Here is a 21,752-nt window from a genome sequence, read left to right on the forward strand (position 1 = left end):
CTCTAGCCAATAAAGGTCGCCACGGGCGACTGGGCGACAGCTAATTTTCAACCTCGATATAGTCTATTTATCCTATAACTTACCAATGATATCCATGTCATAAACCCATGTGATAATGTAGTGTATTAACCCGGTTAATAATGGTATGCAAATTTAAAGGTCTATGCAAATTTGCAAGGTCTGTAGGTAATAATGTGTTACTGTCAACGGGTCATTTGTTTACAAGCCAACAAGATCTGAGCGTAAAAAAAATTCTTAAGATTTAGCTAAAATGTGTCAAACTAATATGTGTTAATCATGATGACATGATATTACCGATGGAGGCAATTTTAGTACTGTGATTTACTAAATATCAAATGGAAATGTTATTTTAGAAGTGTTATGGGATAAAAAGAATTATTACCCCAGCAGGCACTCATAACGGGGAAAATAAAAATAATAATTTCTCACTGAAAAATTATCATGCATTGGTTTAACGTACACTACTATTGGACGATTTAACGCCAACAAACCAATCACCTTGTCGGTACTAAATATGTCATCATCACAATTTGGCAAACCACACACAATGACGTCATGTAGTTTAAAGCGTTTGCGTTTACGTCTTTCTGGTTTCAGTGTTAAACTTGTAATAAAATGGTAGTTTAATGCAATTCATTATAGATTTCTTTTTACAGAATATATAGAACTTTGAGGTTTGAAAATTATATGTGAACCGTGAATAAAATACAAAGTTAAAACACTACCCAGAAAAGTAAAGTACATGTAGTTTACGCTGTTTCTATATACAAGAACCTGTAGCTGATGTAGGCTATATCGACAATAAAGGCTTTAAAAAAACCCCAATTAGCTGGAGTAATAAATAGAATAACAAACTCACTAAAGCTCATGACAAGTGAAAATTATTTCATTCGGGACAGAAATTTGATAATAACTGGTAACTCGTTTATTATCCCCTATTTCTCCACTCGTGTTTTTTAATATGTAAACTATCAACCTTGTCTAGTTAATCGGTATTTGTCTCGGCAGATCCTCAACAAATATCAATTAACGTAGACTTGGTTGATATTTTCTATATTAAAAAACACTCGTGACGAATCCTCTGTATAGATACTTTGAGATTCTGTCCTATAATCTTAGCTTCTGACCCAAAATAGGGAATTCCCCGATTCACGGAATAAATTTGCAGCCTGGTGTATTTTAGGTAGGAATATATTATTGTGTCTTTCCATTCCTGAAAAATAATGGGACTTGGCCTCCACTTCATTATTTTCCTTGAATGAGTTCCAGATCATTCCTCTATACAGTATATACACATATTTATTACATACCTTTTCAATCTTACTGTAGTGATAAAGACATTTTAAAACTGTATGATAAATTTAACATTAAATTAAAAACCGTTTTTGTAAAACATAAAAAGATATGTAATAAATACAGAACTTCACATACGTTGTTTTTGCTTCCTATTTATTACACTTGTTTATTTTATATACCACAAATATATAAAAATCTACAGCACCAAGTACCTGGACATGGGTCAGTTTCACAGGGTTCTGTGCCAGATAAAGTGCTTGACCCCACACAGAAGCGTCCGTTATTCTGTGGTGCAGGGTTATTACACGCACGAGTACGAGTCCATGGTCTAGTTCCACTGCCACACGTTACACTGCAGGCACCAGGCACAGCAACACGCCAGGCTCCCCACTGACCATCAACTGAAAAACAAGTAAAACAAGAAGATGTTTATCAAGTATAATTGTCATATGTCACACTGCAGGCACCAGGCAAAGAAGAACCCCACGCTCCCCACTGACCATCAACTGAAAAACAAGATGACAATCATCAAATATAATTGTCACACGTCACACTGCAAGCATCAGGCAAAGAAGAACCCCACGCTCCCCACTGACCATCAACTGAAAATCAAGATGACAATCATCGAATATAATTGTCCACAGGGCTTAATCAATTTCCCCAAAATTCCAGAATTATTAGACACAGAGTAATTAACAGTGGATAATAATTCAAAAAGGAAGGAAATGGTTTATTTAACGATGCACTCAACACATTTTATTTACGGTTATATGGCGTTGGACATATGGTTAAGGACCACACAGATATTGAGGGAGAAAACCCGCTGTTGCCACTTCATGGGCTACTCTTTTTGTTTAGCAGCAAGGGATCTTTTATATGCACCATCCCAGACAGGATAGTATATATCATGGCCTTTGTTAGACCAGTTGTGAAGCACTGGCTGGAACGGGAAATAGCCCAATGGGTCCACCGATGGGGATCGATCTTGAACCGACCGCACATCAAGCGAATGCTTTACCACTGGGCTATGTCCCGCCCCTGAAAAACAAAATGACATTTATCAAATATAATTGTAAATAAAATGTGTTGAGTGCGTCGTTAAATTGTTTGCAATCCACAGGGTTTATACATGTACATTGTACACTGGTAGCTTTACCAAATTCCAGGACATTTTTCCAAAATTCCAGGATTATTACACACAGAGCAACATTGGATAATAATTCAGATATAGATGAAAAATAAGGGGGGGGGGGGGGGGGGGGAGTTGCGAGTTTGTTTAAACCTGCAGTCTCAAGTATTTAGGACAGATAATCAAAATAAATGTTCTTACTGTTGCACATAAACCATTATTTTTTCAATATCCTTTGACATGCAGATGCTAATGTAAATCAAATAAAAATATATTCTTTTTTATTTTAACACCATCGGGCATGGCAGTAGCAGTTATTTACTAGCCCAACATTGAATATCACTAGCCATGCGAGTGGGGCTACCATAATCTAGAAGCCTTTTCTGGCATGGCAGTATCAGTTATTTACTAGCCCAACATTGAATATCACTAGCCAAGGGAGTGGGGCTAACATAATCTAGAATCCCTGTCTGGCATGGCAATAACAGTTATTTACTAGCCCAACATTGAATATCATTAGTCATGGGAGTGGGGCTACCATAATCTAGAAGCCCTTTCTGGCATGGCAATAGCAGTTATTTACTAGCCCAACATTGAATATCACTAGCCATGGGAGTGGGGCTACCATAATCTAGAAGCCCTGTCTTGCATGGCAATAGCAGTTATTTACTAGCCCAACACTGAATATCACTAGCCATGGGAGTGGGGCTACCATAATCTAGAAGCCCTGTCTGGCATGGCAATAGCAGTTATTTACTAGCCCAACATTGAATATCACTAGCCATGGGAGTGAGGCTACCATAATCTAGAAGCCCTGTCTGGCATGGCAGTAGCAGTTATTTACTAGCCCAACACTGAATATCACTAGCCATGGGAGTGAGGCTACCATAATCTAGAAGCCCTGTCTGGCATGGCAGTAGCAGTTATTTACTAGCCCAACACTGAATATCACTAGCCATGGGAGTGAGGCTACCATAATCTAGAAGCCCTGTCTGCCATGGCAGTAGTAGTTATTTACTAGACCAACACTGAATATCACTAGCCATGGGAGTGAGGCTACCATAATCTAGAAGCCCTGTCTGGCATGGCAGTAGCAGTTATTTACTAGCCCAGCCCTGAATATCACTAGTCATGGGAGTGAGGCTACCATAATCTAGAAGCCCTGTCTGGCATGGCAGTAGCAGTTATTTACTAGCCCAACACTGAATATCACTAGCCATGGGAGTGGGGCTACCATAATCTAGAAGCCCTGTCTGGCATGGCAATAGCAGTTATTTACTAGCCCAACACTGAATATCACTAGTCATGGGAGTGGGGCTACCATAATCTAGAAGCCCTGTCTGGCATGGCAATAGCAGTTATTTACTAGCCCAGCACTGAATATCACTAGTCATGGGAGTGGGGCTACCATAATCTAGAAGCCCTGTCTGGCATGGCAATAGCAGTTATTTACTAGCCCAACACTGAATATCACTAGTCATGGGAGTGGGGCTACCATAATCTAGAAGCCCTGTCTGGCATGGCAATAACAGTTATTTACTAGCCCAACACTGAATATCACTAGTCATGGGAGTGGGGCTACCATAATCTAGAAGCCCTGTATACAGTCCACTCCGGTTTGACTAATTAAAGGACTAGTTTTATCACAGAAATGTCTGTAACCCACTCTTCACCATATGAGCAAACTCACAGCCAGCTGAAGATCACTTTCTGAAAATGTAATTCTAAGTTTCAATTAAAATGTACGTATTACAAATTTTATTGTAACGTTATCACTTCCCTAAAAAAATAAATAAAAAAAAATAAAAAAATTCAGTCTAGAGTGGAGAAGTTCGAGTAATCACTTGCCTTTCCTGGCGAAAACCGTAAACAGGGCTTCTAGATTATGGTAGCCCCACTCCCATGGCTAGTGATATTCAATGTTGGGCTAGTAAATAACTACTATTGCCATGCCCGATGGCTAGAGAACAAAATATGTTAAATGTTGCAGTTACAGTGTAAGTCTATTTTGTAAATATGAATATCAATAACATAACATAAATAAACAAAACAAATAAATAAGTAAATAAAATAAATAAACATTAAAATTACCTCACTGCATGCACTCAGAACCGACCAAAAAAAAAACCTGTCGCGTCCAAATTGGTGAGATTTAAAACCATAACAACAAGACAGTAATTAATGGTTACCTGGACAGGGGTCTTTTGTACAGACGTCAGTTCCAGATAAGGTGTTTGTCCCTGGACAATCCCGTCCATTATTTGCTGGTCTAGGACTATCACAATTTCTTGTTCGGGTCCACGAGAGAGTTCCACTGCCACACATCACTGAACACGGCCCATCTCGTCTGAAGCCCCATGCTCCCCACTGGCCATTAACTGACAAAGAATAAATAAAAAAAGTATTAAAATAAATATTATCATTAAAGATGCGTTCTCAAAGTGTTTGTGATAATTAATTAATTTCAACTTATTTTCGTGCTTATATCCACTTAAGGTTCAAGCACGCTGTGCTAGGCACACACACCTCAGCTATCTGGGCTGTCTGTCCAGGACAGTGGGTTACTGTAGTTGTTAATTGTTAGTGGTTAGTGAGAGAGAAGAGGGTGTAATGGCCTTACACCTACCCACTGACTCATTAAAACTAGCTCTGGGTGAGAGCTGGTACCAGGCTGCGAACCCTGTACCTACCAGCCTTATATGTCTGATGGCTTAACCACGACGCCGGTATTTGTGATAAGGTTCAAGTTTGTTTTCCTTAACGACACTACTATAGAACACCCTCATTAATTAATCATTAGCTATTTGAGGCCAAACAAAAGAAAGGAAATGTTTTATTTAATGACGCACTCAACACATTTTATTTACGGTTATATGGCATCAGACATATGGTTATGGACCACATAGATATTGAGAGAGGAAACCCGCTGTCGCCACTTCAAGGGCTACTCTTTTCTATTAGCAGCAAGGGATCTTTTATATGCACCATCCCACAGTCAAGGTAGTACATACCACAGCTATTGATATACCAGTTTTGGTGCACTGGCTGGAACAAGAAATAGCCCAATAGGCCCACCGACAGGGATTGATCCCACACCGACTGCACATCAAGTGAACGCTGTACCACAGGGCCACATCCCACCCTTTGAGGCCAAACGTTCCACAATCCTAACACATACATGTACACGTGTGTACAGTCTTGAGAAGAAACCCGCAACATCTTTCCACCAGCAGCACGAGATCTCTAATATGCATTAATTTATTTTACAGTTAAAAATATTGTCCTGATTTTGCTGCCATTGAAACATTTTTTCCAACCAATAAAGCCTTTTTTAATGAATAACTATACAAATTAAATCCATTTTCTTGTTTAGTATGTCAACGTCTGTATATATTCATCCATTGTTTACATCGTCACCCAAACTGGATTTTACACCCCAGAAATTTCATACATACAGAAAAATATATATGTACATGTACATACATGTATATTACAAGTTTGGGCTATTACAACATTAGCATGATCCGACACATTTTGAATATACATGTATATACAGAGACTGAAATTCTAAATATATAAAAATATTTTATGTACACTTTAGCCATTAAAAGTACTCTTACTATTAGCTAGAGTTTGTTGGAAACATTTTAACAATGACAGCAAACTCAAGACAATCGCCCTTGAATAAACTGCCAAGAAATCAATTTGAGTCAATTTGATCCGGCCAAGGGCGGGGCGTAAACCAGTGGGAAAGTGCTTGCTTGGTGTGCAGTCGGTTTAGGATCGATCCCCATCGGTGGCCCCATTGGGCTATTTCTCATTCCAGCCAGTGCTCCACAACTGATTTAACAAAGACCATGGTACGTACTATCCTGTCTGTGGGATGGTGCATATAAAAGATCCCTTGCTACTAATCGAAAAGAGTAGCCCATGAAGTGGCGACAGTGGGTTTCCTCTCTCTATATCTGTGTGGTCCTTAACCATATGTCTGATGCCATATAACCGTAAAAATAAAATGAGTCGAGTGTGTCGTTAAATAAAACATTTCCTTCCTTTCTTCCTGATCCGGCCATAATTGTTAAAAATGGGTAAATCCCGATGAAAGTCAAACTTTGATGTGTTAACTGAACATGATAAAGCTACAAACAAAATTTCAGCTCAATATCTTGAGGCATTCCAAAAATGTTTTGTGAAAAGGCGATAACTATGGATATAACTATGGATATAACTATGGATATAACTATGTCAAACATGGGTCAACTGCCATGAAAGTGAAACTTGGATCTGTAACAGTACTTGATAAAGATATATTAAAAATTTCAGCTCTATGTCTTGAGGCACTGTGGGCAAAACGTTTGGAAAACTGTATGTGGGGCAGACGGATGGACAGACAGACAGACAGACAGACAGACAGAATGACATACATGAAGCTGGATGAAACCTATAGTCCCCTCAGGTTGGACTGACGGGTACGGGGGGGGTGGTGGTGGTAATAACAAGACATGATATTATTGCTTTTTAGCTTTGGGATACAGGTTACACAGGGCTCACTCTGGATCAAAACTGCCCATAGCCAAATATTTAGCCAAATGAGATTTTTTATTAGCCATAAAGAAATTGTTTTAGCCAAAATTGTTTTGCTCAGTACTGTATAGAATATTTATATATGAAAATGCATCATTTTCATCTAATTATGTACAAAGTGAAATAAATGTGGGCCCACGGACAGGGATTGATCCCACACCGACTGCGCATCAAGCGAGCGCTGTACCACTGGGCTACATCCTGCCCTTTGAGGCCAAATGTTTCACAGTCCTAACACATACATGTATACGTGTGTACAGCCTTGAGAAGAAACCCGCAACATCTTTCCACCAGCAGCACGAGATCTCTAATACGCATCAATTTATTTTATAGTTAAGAATAAACTGCAGTCTGCATGTCCCTTTAAGTTTTATCTCACATCGGTTAAGCAAAAAGATGTTGACACTTATTTTGACAGTCATATGATACTGGTGGAAGTTAGCCATGCATTGTTAATTGGTAGTAATTTTGAACATCCCCCTCCCCCCAAAAAAACCCAAACCACCCCCCCCCCCAAAAAAAACCCCAACCCCCCGCCCACAAAAAAACCAACAAAAAAACAACATGAATAAGTATTTTTGGTCATTATGCAACTGCCCGGTTAATTGGAAAATTCAACTCGTAGACAGCATGCAATACGTACTTGGACATGCAACTTGTGTGCACGGGTTGCTTCCAGTTTCAACGGCCGAGCCCACGCAATCATTTCCGTTATTTTCCGGTCTGGGACTATCACAGACTCGTCTCCGAGTCCATGGACGAGTTCCACTGCCACACGACACAGAGCAGGCTCCGTCTACTCTGGCTCCCCACAGTCCCCACTGCCCATCAACTGACAGAGAAAGAAATGGAAAGGAATATTCGTTTAATGACACCTCAGCACATTTTAAACTGTACTGAATTTTTAGCTGTTATAAATTAAATGTGTGCCTTTAAGATGGGATAAACAGATATTAAATTAAAAAGTTAGTTTGTGTTGTTTAACGACACCACTAGAGCAGTGTTTTATTACTCATCGGCTACTGGATGTCAAACATTTGCTGATATTGAATTTAAGATGTTTAAATTTAATAGAAATTTACAAATTCAAAATTTTCTAAATATATCTGTTAGTTTGTATAAAGACTGCTTCAAAGAAAGAAAGAAAGAAATGTTTTATTTAATGACGCACTCAACACATTGTATTTATGGTTATATGGCGTCAGACATATGGTTAAGGACCACACAGATATTGAGAGAGGAAACTCTTTTCGATTAGCAGCAAGTGATCTTTTATGTGCACCATCCCACAGACAGGGTAGTACATACCACGGCCTTTGATAAACCAGTCGTGGTGCACTGGCTGGAACGAGAAATAGCCCAATTATGGGCCCACTGATGGGGATCGATCCCACACCGACCGCGCATCGAGCGAGCACTGTACCACTGGGCTAAGTCCCGCCCCTCTGCCTCAAAGAATGACAGTACTAAGTTTCAGAACTATTCAATCAAAACTCAACAAGAAGACAGACTTTCCAATTTTCAATTTAAATTTTAAAAACATTTAATAAAAATTCAGAACTTCTAAATTTTTCAAAATGTCTCTCTGCTGTTTGTTAGGTTAATAGCAAGATTCAGACTGACAATCTTTGTACATTTATAACTGCAAGTTTAACAGATACATGCAGCTTAGGGCAATCTACTGCTATGTTTGCTGGTTGAACAGCTACAATGTATATTCAGACTATCTATTGTAATGTTTCTAGTTAAACAGCTGGATTCAGATTTGGGCAATCTACAGTTGTTTGCTAGATGACCAGCTAGATTCAGACTATATATAGTAATGTTTGCTAGTTGAACAGCTAGATTCAGACTTAGACCATCCACATGTATACTTATGTTTGCTAGTTGACCAACTAGATTCAGACTATCTATAGTAATGTTTGCTGATTGAACAGCTAGATTCAGACTATCTATAATAATGTTTGCTAGTTAACCAGCTAGATTCAGACTATCTATAATAAAGTTTGCTAGTTAACCAGCTAGATTCAGACTATCTATAGTAATGTTTGCTGATTGACCAGCTAGATTCAGACTATCTATAATAATGTTTGCTGGTTGAACAGCTAGATTTAGATTTGGGCAATCTACAGTTATGTTTGCTAGATGACCAGCTAGATTCAGACTATCTATAGTAAAGTTTGCTAGTTGAACAGCTAGATTCAGACTTAGACCATCTACATGTATACTTATGTTTGCTAGTTGACCAACTAGATTCAGACTATCAATAGTAATGTTTGCTAGTTAACCAGCTAGATTCAGACTTGGACAACCTATATAGTTTAGTAGTTTAACAGCTAGATTTAGACTGGATATAATCCACAGTTATGTTCTCTACTTGAACAGCTGAATTTAGACTATTACAACCTATAGTTTACTAGTTTTAACAGCTAGATGCAGACTTGGGTATAATCTACAATTATGTTCACTAGTTTAACAGCTGAATTTAGACTAGGACAACCTATAGTTTACTAGTTTTAACAGCTACATTCAGACATGGATATAATCTACAATTATGTTCACTAGTTTAACAGCTAGATTCAGACTAGGACAACCTACAGCTATGTTCATTAGTTGAACAGCTGAATTCAGACTAGGACAATCTATAGTTTACTAGTTAACAGCTAGACTAAAGACTTGGACAATCTACAATCTACAGTGAAACCCCTGAAAAAATGTCGGAACGTCCAGCGAAACGCCGCCGTGTTGAATTATCGCTTTACCTCAATACTGAAACCTCTGTAAACTGGATACCCCTCAAAACCAGACTTTTTTTTTGTCCCATGGCTGTCCGGTTTTGAAGGGTTTCACTGTAGTTATATTTCTTAGTTTAATGGCTAGATTCAGATTTGGACAACCTACAGTTATATTTGCTAGTTAGCTTGGTTTAGACTTGGATGATCAATAACTACATTGTATACATGCCAGATAAGAAGCTATTTTTCGCCCGACTTACTTGGACAATTTACAGATATGTTTAGAAGCTGATTAGCCAGATCGTCGAAGTTGGCAACTCGCATCACTTTGTCCGGTGAAGACGCTATAGACATCATTTCTGTCACCGTTGACTGGCCTACTCCTATGGCATATATAACAATGCCATTTAATTTAGCCAAGCGTGCTTCTTCAGCAGTTAACGGCGGATTGGCACTCTCTCCATCAGTGATAACAATCATCAACTGTAACCAAAAAACAATGAATGAATGAATGAATGAATGAATGAATGAATGAATCACTCAATCAATCAATCACTCAATCAATCAATGTTTAACGACACCCCGGCAAGAAAAATACATTGCCTATTGGGTGTCACACTATATATGGTAAACAAAATACAAACAAACAAACAAACAAACAAAAACACTGTACACAAAACATTAAAAGCTTATTTCATTCATAGTTATTGTCATGTTCAGGGATGTGAGAGGGGCTGGAACAAAAAAGCTTACTGTGGCCGGGGGGGGGGGGGGGGGGAATGAAAATTGTTGTATGTAACCCCTGGAACTGCCAAAAATTGCATTCAATGCTAACAAATCTAAACTAGTTATAACTTATAATATAAGACACACATCATAAACTTGAAACCGTGAAAACATGCAAATGAACCTTGTGTGGTCAACAGTAGCCCCTATTGAACAATCTGTTTTTGTTTTTTTAGACGAAATGGAAAAGCGATTTACGGGTTTCCGCATAGCTCTCACATCCCTGCATGTTTTTAATCTAATTAATAGGTTCAAGCACGGTGTCCTGGGCACATACACACATCAACTAGCTATTTGGGCTGTCTGTCCAGGGGCCCGTTCCACGACGCGGCGTAGCTTACTATCGTTGTAAATTACTGTGAAAATTTACAATAGGTACGAGGCAGTTGTAAGCCACTAACGTAGATATCAAATGGCAGTTAGATGATGATTTGATAATTTTCTGACAAAGATACTAACTTATTGTGTAAAAATAGATCTAATACATACCAAATACCTTTTGTGAAACTCGGCGTTCATGAAAAACATTCTAGGCCATACGACCTTCACACGAAAATACGGGAGGTAACTTTCATGTCTTATGCCGGGCTCAGACTACCAACTGCCACGACGGATTTTGCCAACTCACAGAGCTAAAGACTTCTACGACTTTTCAGTTGCAAGTCTGAGCGCTCTTACAACTCGATTCTAGTCGTGTACAACTCCTACGACGCAGTTTTATCCGATTCCAAAAATGAATCGGGCCCAACTTTAGTTGGTAGTCTGAGCGCTAACTACAACTCAACCCGACGGCCAGTTGGCAGTCTGAGCGTATTCCCAACTTAACTGGGACGTCGGCAATCAACCAACCAACCACAGCGCAGCACGTTGGCCATGTGACAACATCCACAAAAAGTAAACATGGCGGACAACTTAAAAGAAGTGGAAATGGTGGAAATGTGGCGTTCCTACCCTGTATTATACAACACATTTTCAAAGAACTATTCTAAAAGAAACCAAAAGCATGCAGCAATTTGGGAGATTGCGCAACATTTTAGAACGACCCGTACGTACTGTTCAATCTGTTTTATTGTGTATGATCAACTCTTTTCAAAAGCACCCTGCTCCCCACGATCAACAATATGTGGCCTAGCCCACGGTCGACCATTCCTCCTCAGTCTCCGTTTTCTGCGAAGTCTGACAATGGCGACCGCGACTAGACCATACATAATATCCATTCTCATCTGTTTCATCTACATTGATCACGTGTGCATGCAACGTGATACAAATGACGTCACGATCGTGGTGGATTGCGGACGATTAGTTGTTAGTCTGAGCGCACCAGTCGTTAGTGGCGAGTTGGGCAAAATACAACGCAACGGTCGAGTTGGCCAACTCCGTCGTGGCAGTTGGTAGTCTGAACACCCGGCATTATGCATTCGGCAATGTTCGCTTAGCACACAAACTGACAAAGTTAATTCATGGATGTCCGATAACAATGAATACACCCAAATGTTCCAAAAAGACGGTAACCAATTTATTATTTAACTAATTCGCACTTATTTGCAAAGAATATATTAATCATTAAAGGGACACTTAAGACTACCATAAGGTTGCTTTGTGGAACGACTGTAAAGTTTATGGTGCCATTTGTAAAATTCACCTTAAGCCACTACAATTAAATCTAATTAAAATTAGCTCCACTGGTTAATTACTATTGCCTGTGGATCTAACAGCACCCCGATGGAGTTCATGTCCAGTCGACCTTTCATTCGACCAATCAAAACCTTACTTACAAAATCATGTCAGTGATTTGAGTGCGAGTGCGAACAATCTAATTAAAATTAGCTCCACTATTACATATGGATCTAACACCAGCCAGTTGGAGCTCATGTCCAGCAATCAAAACCTTACTTGCAGAATCCTGCCAGTGATTTAAAACTAATTTGAAAACATTCCGAATTATCTTGAGGGTATACGACATGTTTCGTGTGAATTACGAATGCCTTAAAACATGTTTTATTTTATAAAATAAATAATTTGTAATGTAAAACTGAAGACTGATTTTTTTTTTTTTTTTTTTATAAATAAATAAATAATTTTTAATGTAAAATTGAAGACTGATAACCCACCCCGTACGTATTGGCATGGTTCGCTGTACTGCGGCCACTAAAATAGACTCGCCCGATATTTTTAGAATCTGTATGCTCCCAAATAACGTTATAAAAGGCGAAGTGTGATTGGTCAATATTTAAATTATTATTTACAGACGAAAGGTTACCTGGACATTGGGGACTACGCAGTGTTGTTAGTTTTAAATCACTGGTTTTGATTGGTGGACATGAGCTCCAACTGGCTGGTGTTAGATCCACATGTAATAGTGGAGCTAATTTTAATTAGATTGGAGTGCGAATAATTTTAACATGTTCATATACCATTAAAGTTTCGAGCATGTCCGTCCCGGGGCCTGTCTCTGGATAGCCAGTGACTTGCTCCGGGACAGAACAAAATTAAGGGGACAATTTTGAAATTTATTTCCAAAAATTAAATAGTGGGCCTTTAAAATTTTGATGCGCATCTCTAATTAATATAATTAATAAAGAAAATTCTACTCATTAAATTTGGTCGCTAGATTAGATTGGCAGTCAAAATTAAATTAGATAGATAACACGCCTGATTTGGGATGGGGGGGGGGGGGGGGGTGAAAATGGACAGAATTTTGAAAATAGCAATTAGTAAAAGAAATTAGTAGGATTAAAATTAGAAAGAAAAAAGTTACAAGCCAAAAATAAAAGGAATTGACTGCTCGGTCGAATATTTATATAATTTGGAGCATTTTGGAAGGACAGTCCAAAAATAAATAAGAGAAAGAAGAGAGGATCGGACTATGTAATAATATTTAAAAAAAAGAAGAAGTAATTTCGACATGAATTTTTGAACGAAGGTCTAAAAGTTTAGAGTTTAAAGTCCGATCTATACGTCCACGTGAGTGTCCTCGTTAAGGCCGTTAGGTTGTTACGTCGGCGAGGCTGGAGTGTCCCGGAGGTTCGGCAGCAGATGTTGGCGTCGTAACAGGGTACTGACTACCGTACCGTAGTCGGGGCCGCAGACCACTCGGATCATCTTATGTAGATTCCGGTTGTCCAACTTGTTCGAAAGTAGGCCTATGGCCTGTCTATAGGTCTGCTCCCTCCGGTGCGTCACGACTACGGTGTGGTGAGTACCGAACATCTTGCTGTGAAGTACGTACTCGCTGCCGTCCTCCAGGGGTCTCCAGTCCGCATTGAGGTAACTGCCACGGAGCTTGGTCGGGTCTGTCGTGTCCCCCTGCATGTACTGATGAAGGTGTTTCTTCAGTCCGCTCACTGCGACGGTCCACTCGGACTCTTCGGGGGGGGGGGGGGGGGGGGGGGGGGGGCGACTACCGGCGCTGGTCTCTCGGTCTTGGCTGGCTGGCTGGCTGGCTGGCTGGTCGGTGATGTTGCCTTCCTCTTGCCAACGGCGGCTGATCGGGCCTGTGGCGTGGTGACTGGCTGTACCGGCGATACCGGCCAGTTTTCCCTGGGCCACGTGACGGTCGGCGATGGAGGGTCGTCGTGTGGTGTCTCACACACCGCGGTGTTGTGTCGGTCCCTCTCGGTGGTCGACGGTTCCCACAACTCAGGCTGGGCTGGGGGCGGCGTCGCAGAAGGGAGCCGCCAGCTTTGGTCTCTCCCCCCCCCCCCCCCCCGTGCCGTTCCTGGCGCGCTTTTCCTCTTCCTCCATCTCCTTTTCTTCGTCGGTACGATCGCGTCACCGTACACCAAAGTCACGGCAGCCGGTGGCCCAGTGTACGAGACGCGATACTCCAAAAGTTTTCCATAACTGCATAAGAGTCCCCCCAGGTGGGGGGGGGGGGAGGCAACTCGAGAGTACAAGGCGACACGTGTGTTCTCATCGTGAATCAGTTCGGAAGTCCAGTGATTTGAAAAGAATTTGAAAACATTCGGGATTATGCCGACGGTATACGAAATGATTCGGGTGAATTACGAAGTATGCCGGAAACTAATTTCAATATAAAATTTTATATAAAAATCGTATCAAGACGAAACAAAAACCGTGATGGTATAGCCATAAAATCTGTTTATACTAGTTTATTAATGTTGAAACAGACCAACAAGTTCGCCTATTGCATAAATACTCTCGCCCGATATTTTTAGAATGTGTATGCTCCCGAATAACGCTATAAAAGGCGAAGTGTAAGTGGTCGATATTTAAATTGTTATTTATAGATGAAATGTCACCTGGACATGGGAGTCCACGCAATGCTGTTAGATCTACTGGTAGACCAGTAGAGCTAATTTTAATCAGATTGCTACAATGAACCTCAGTTACAATTCTTTCGTGGAACGGGGTCCAGGACAGTGGGTTAGAGGTTAGTGGTAATTAGTGAGATACAAGTCAGTGTAGTGGACTTACACCTACCCACCGAGTTGTTAAACTTCCTCTGAATGGGAGCCGGTACCGGTAGGAGAACCCAATACCTATCAGCCGTATATGCCCAATGGCTTAACCACTGAGGCCGGTTTAACAATATATTAATATTTTAATCTGTAAATGTTAACATTGGTGGTCAGGTGCTGAGACTGGACCTAAGGTTAGGCTTGCACAATGATCTAAACTGCCGTCTCTCATTCAGAATATATAGGTTGAACAATGGTTCATTCATAATATATGCAAATCATAAGCCGAAACCATAACTTAAGTTTTATAACTTTAAAAGGGACAGACCCTAGTTTCAACCCGTGAAAATTAACACTAAGTTTAGTTTATCTAAAAACCTGTAACACATTTGGATAAAGTTACAATTGAGTGAAACATGAGTCTGTGACTTTGAAATGGTGAAATACCCTCTAAAATAGACTAAAACTCGACTCCATAACTATTACTTCTCAGACACACGTGCATTTTTTAAAATATGAGAAATGCATTTTATGATATATTAAAAACACCAGGATGACCAAAAACACTTCGAATGTACGGAAATGGATAATCTAAAGTATGATTTCAGTTATCAAAATTGGCTCTAATAGTCAAAAATAAGCCTTAAAGTGTTTTAAAAGTAGGGTATGCCCCTTTAAAGTCTTTTATCACAATTCAAAGACTTTCAAAGACCTAAAAAAAAAAAATTCAAATTCAAAGACTTTCAATGAATTTAAAGATCGCTATACAAAGTGAAACCCTGTTAAAAAAAAAAGAAAAAAAGAAAAAAAGTCTGATATAACTCTACCCTGGTCGAAGATGCCTGTCGGTTCAGCTGATAAATCATCTGCGCACCCGCCTTGATACCCAACCATGTCCAGGTGCCACCAGCGGGATAAGGAAGACCAACAATTCCTGATCTGTATGCACTGATGTCTGTGGTCATGCTAATATTGGCATCCAAACCATGACTGAACAACACGAGACCCATGGACACATCGGTGCTCAGGGCAAACAGTTTAGTCGTAAGTCCTTGCAGAGCAGTCTTCACAGAAGTGGCAAAAACATTGTCTCCTATGCTGAATGACCCATCCAGGACGATGACGATGTCTATAACTCTTCTGCATACTGAAAGTAATATAGGCCTACATTTGATAAAAATGAAAGGAATGTGTTTTATTATAGTCATACTCAGTGCAAAATTAAAGACATAGTGTCACAGACCACTGACCTATTTAATATATTGTCTAACAAAGTATTATCTGAACAAATATAATTTGACTTGTCCCTAAATGTACTTTATTCAACCATCTTCATAATCACCATACTCCATTTATTAATGACATTTTGTAAAAATAATTGAATTATGGCAATGGTCCATAATTTAAAAACTAAAATTCTCGAGAGGGATGCCATGGATTTCACTCCATCATGGTTATGGTGATGCGAAAGCTAGATTTGGTTTCCAACAATTAATGTAATTTATATTTATTATCCATTTTTAGAGAAATAAGGTCCTTAAATCTGGGATAGTATGCCTTTAAAGTCGTTTCTTACACACCTGTTGGTGAGAACACCATGCGTTATTTTTTACAACACATAGTTGTTTACACACGTACGTGTGTTAACAATTTCAAGACATACAACTGGCTGCTCCTAGGTGATGACCAGGTCATCAATGTCATACATCCAATGAAAAACTAAACAATGGAAATTAATTACACTGTGACCTATAGTTAACCTAACAATCATGGGTCTGTGATGTGTAAGTTAGCTACAAGTGCAACGGCTGTAAATAATTTTCAATGTGTTTAAAAATGTATCAAACTCGCTTTCGCTCATTAGATACATTTTAAAACAATGGCCACTCATGTATTATTCTCTGTAGACCCTATAGTTTCGCAAAAATGGACACTACGTTTGGTTAATCTACAAAACTGTAACACATTTAGATAAAATTTCAATATCTTGAAACAAGAGTATGTGTCTTTGAAATACCCTTTAAACATCTTTAAACTTATATTTACAGCACCTCCACTTATGTGTCACAATGCATGAGTGAGTGAGTGAAGGAGTGAAGGAAGGAAGGAAGGACAAAATATACATTGGCTACAGTGTGACAAACAAAGGTACATTAAGTACATGAATATGATTATTATCAATCACAAAGTAATCGGTTTCAGGTTAACTTATATGTTATAAAGCTATCAATTTTTATCATGCCTATTTGATTTGATGGCATAGCTGTGTTGACTGGGTCATCACCTCAAAGCAACTAGTCTAAAATTGATAATATAGGTAGTCCTGTTACTAGTGTGTGTATCATAAATAACAAATGATATACTCGACACATGTGTAAGAAGAAAAAAAAGAAGTAAATAATAAATAAATAAATAAATAAATAATGGATGAATGAATGAATGAATAAATAATGAATGAATGAATGAATAAATAATGAATGAATGAATGAATAAATAAATAAATAAATAAATAAATAAATAAATAAATAAATAAATAAATAAATGTTTTTATAATGACACGCAGCACAAACATACATTAATTCAGCTGTTGGGTACCGAACTAAGGAACATGCAAGTAATATTACATTTGTACATGTGCACAGGACTCGAACTTAACAGCACTGACAGCATTTGCCATCATTGTGATATAAATTGCCATAGTATAAAAATTACTGCCGTCGGTAAAGTTCCGCAATGACATGGACACTAAGTTTGAGAGAGAGAGAGAGACCTGTAACAGATTTGGAGAAGAGAGAGAGAGAGAGAGAGAGAGAAACAGAGAGTATCTGACTTTGACATACCCTTTGAACATCTTTAGAGAGAGATATTTATAGTGACTGCCAGACAGGAGACAGACAATGCAGAGAAGAGAGACAGTGAAAGACAGAGTGATGAGAGAGAGAGAGAGAGAGAGAGAGAGAGAGAGAGAGAGAGAGTGACACACACAGAACAGAGAGAGAAAGAGAGAGACAGACAGACAGACAGACAGGAGACAGACACCCAGAGAATTTATAACACAGAGTAAAGAGCTGTGTATGTACAAGTACAATTATAACTGAATTTTATTCCAAATTTTAACATAAAATCAGCTGCGATATATATTTGTACTTTTGCACAGCTCTTTAAACTGTTCTAAAATGCTGAAACATACAATTGTTAAATGATTCTCATGCATTTTGAAACTAAAAACATTAGTTACGTACGTATTGCACATTCAATGGGCACAAACGTTTCAAGCACTGGTTTGATGCTGAAGTCCGTAAAACTGGTCAGAATCTCGATGTTGCCTAGCGACAATGCTACTGGTAAAAGCCCCGCTGTGGTCAGGTTCCTTTGGAATGGAAGACCAATAGCGAAAAAGTCGGCATTTGCGGATCGAAATGCTGAGTTGACCGTGTTTCTCTCTGACAGGGGTACCTCTGACGCCGTGATCACGATCACCTTGGAACCTGCACCGACCATGGCGGGCAGGCTGGCAGCAACCTGGCTCCACGAGAGGGCGATGTTCTGGATCTGTACGTTGCTGATGGCACTGATCACAGCGTTCAGGTCCGTGCTGAGTGCAACCACCTGTCGGGCCGCTTGTCTCCCTGTAGCAGCTATTCCAATAGTGATGTATGCAACTCTCTGAACACCGGGGGAGGCGGTGCTCATCACTGCACGTAAGTAGGTTATGATTTGATCGTTCACTCTTTGAAAGCCGATTCGGCCATTGACGGTATACGCTGATGCACGCATGAGTTCAGATTCGTCAACCACAAATATGACGTCAAATGGGCAGCCTGAAATAGAAATTGAAAAGATATGATTTGATCGTTCACTCTTTGAAAGCTGCTGACAGTAAATGCTGATGGCGCACGCATCAATTCATACTCATCAACCACAAATATGACATCAAATGGACAGCCTAAAATAAAAATTGAAAAGATAGGATTTGACCGTTCACTCTTTGAAAGCTGTTGACAGTAAATGCTGATGGCGCACGCATCAATTCATACTCGTCAACCACAAATATGACATCAAATGGACAGCCTAAAATAGAAATTGAAAAGATAGGATTTGACCGTTCACTCTTTGAAAGCTGCTGACAGTAAATGCTGATGGCGCACACATCAATTCATACTCGTCAACCACAAATATGACATCAAATGGACAGCCTAAAATAGAAATTGAAAAGATAGGATTTGACCGTACGTGCATTCTTTAATAAAAAAACATCCAGCCCTTGATGGTAAACCCTGATGGACACATTCAAATGAGCAGCCTGACACAGAATTTGAAAAGATAATGCCCCACAGCCCATTTTAAAAGGGAGCTAACTCTGTTTCAAGGGTGGGTGGGGTGGGGGGTGAAAATAGTTCCGGCTTTCTTACAGTGAAGATAACACTTTCTACAGTGACGATAACACATTTTAGAGTGAAATAGTGAAATGACTGATAACACTTTTATTTCACTGATATTTTAAGATATTTCACTAAATGTTAATAATGTTACATAATAAATGATTTTATCGGTCCGGGCTCATTTTGTATCATGTTTATATGTCCCTTGTGAACTAATTTTCAGTGTCACTTACTAAGGCTTGTAACAACTGAAAGTTACTTCACTCGGGATATAAACATGTTATGAAATGGAAAATTGTTCAATATCTTATAAATACCAATGCTATAACCGGCCTCGATGGTGTCGTGGTTTAGCCATCGGACATAAGGCTGCTAGATACAGGGTTCGCTTCCCGGTACCAACTCCCACCCTGGGCGAGTCTTAACGACTCAATGGGTAGGTGTAAGACCACTAGACCCTCTTATCTCTCACTAACCACTAACAAATGGCCCAGATAGCTGAGGTGTGCCCAGGACAGTGTGCTTGAACCTTAATTGGATATAAGCACGAAAATAAGTTGAAATGAAATGAAATAAAAATCAATGCTATAATTGACTAACATGTTCCCTGCCTTCCAATCTCTTAACCTGCCACAGTGGTGCAATGGTTAAGCCATCCGCCTTCAGACTGGTTGGTACTGGGTTCATATACCAGTAGCGACTCTTAACCCAGAGTTATTTTTAATGGCCCAAATTAATAGGGAGGTGCTATAGGCTACTACACGCATTTCTCTCTCTCATTAACCAGCAACAAATACACTCTGCATGGTAGGGACTCTAACACAGAGCTATTTTTAATGGCTCGAAAGAGAGGTGTTAAAACAACTACACCCATTTCTCCCTCTCTCGTTAACCAGCAACAAATACACTCTGCATGGTAGGGACTCTAACACAGAGCTATTTTTAATGGCTCGAAAGGGAGGTGTTAAAACAACTACACCCATTTCTCTCTCTCATTAACCAGCAACAAATACACTCTGCATGGTAGGGACTCGAACACAGAGCTATTTTTAATGGCTCGAAAGGGAGGTGTTAAAACAACTACATCATTTCTCTCTCTCTCGTTAACCAGTAACAAATACACTCTGCATGGTAGGGACTCTAACACAGAGCTATTTTTAATGGCTCGAAAGTGAGGTGTTAAAACAACCATACTGATTTCTCGCTATCTCGTTAACCAGTAACAAATACACCAAGGGTTTCTGCCAGACGGTAAAACGGATATGGTGCCATACCCAACAAATTTTTTGTTTTTTAATAAGTTAACCTTTTGATAAAATTAATTACTCTTATCATTACTGTATGATTTTCTTAACCCTAACCCTAAACGTAACCCATTTTCTTTGTAATGTTTCATCAATTTAGATCACATTCATAAATAAATAGTTTTTTTTAACTTGCAATTAATTTTTAACTCACTGGAGACACAGCCCATATACATGTAACCGAGGTGTGTGTGTGTCCAGGACAGCATGCTTGAACAATACTTTCAAACAAGCAGGGAGATAAATTGAAAAGAAAAACTTTTAAAAATCACATACTTGCAATTACACATGTAAATATTAAACCACATAGCTGAAGTGTGTGTCCAGGACAGCATGCTTGAACCATACGTTCAAACAAGCAGGGAGAGAAATTGAAACAAAAGCTTTAAACATCACATACATGCAATTACAAACATGCACATTGTATTAACTCACTTCACTGGACACACTGCCTACCACATAACTGAAGTGTGTGTCCAGGACAGCATGCTTGAACCATACTTTCAAACAAGCAGGGAGATAAATTGAAACAAAAAAAAGCTTTAAAAAATCACATACTTGCAATTACACACATGTAACTATTAACTCACTGGACACACTGCCTACCACATAACTGAAGTGTGTGTCCAAGACAGCGTGCTTGAACCATACTTTCAAACAAGCAGGAAGATATTAAATTGAATCAAAAGCTTTAAAAAATCACATACATGCAATTCAACACATGTAACTATTAACTCACTGCCTACCACATAACTGAAGTGTGTGTCCAGGACAGCGTGCTTCAACGTAAAACAAACAAGCAGGGAGCTGAACTGAAATAAAGAAACCATCTCCCACCTGTCTTGACGCAGTCCTCTCCACTGCAGACCTCTGAAATGGAGTCTCCCGATGAACCGATGCAGTCCGGTGCCCCTGTTGGCCTGTTACACGTTCTGGTTCGACTCACCGACCTCCTGCATAAGGACGAACATCGACCCACTGTCAATCTTGTCCATGCCGACCAAACGCTAGCCACTGAAAATTGAAACATTTCACTTACTACAGTGAAACCCCTCAAGACCGGACCTTCTGTAAACCGGAATTCCCTAAAAAAT

The 21,752-nt window shown here is 39.4% G+C and overlaps 1 protein-coding gene across 1 annotated transcript in view; it reads right to left on the reverse strand.

The window, feature by feature from the left end:
* LOC121373452 overlaps positions 1-21,752 on the reverse strand; it is a 142,502-nt gene that overhangs the window by 83,738 nt on the left and 37,012 nt on the right. Inside the window, exons 12-16 of the mRNA XM_041500117.1 lie at positions 21,496-21,672; positions 18,215-18,793; positions 15,800-16,119; positions 10,026-10,248; positions 7,674-7,862 (exon numbers count right to left, since the gene is read on the reverse strand). Coding sequence (XP_041356051.1) covers positions 7,674-7,862; positions 10,026-10,248; positions 15,800-16,119; positions 18,215-18,793; positions 21,496-21,672 — 1,488 coding nt within the window. The remainder of the gene's footprint in view (positions 1-7,673; positions 7,863-10,025; positions 10,249-15,799; positions 16,120-18,214; positions 18,794-21,495; positions 21,673-21,752) is intronic.

The sequence above is a fragment of the Gigantopelta aegis genome, chromosome 5 (genome assembly GCF_016097555.1).
Source record: "Gigantopelta aegis isolate Gae_Host chromosome 5, Gae_host_genome, whole genome shotgun sequence".
Classification (NCBI taxonomy): domain Eukaryota; kingdom Metazoa; phylum Mollusca; class Gastropoda; order Neomphalida; family Peltospiridae; genus Gigantopelta; species Gigantopelta aegis.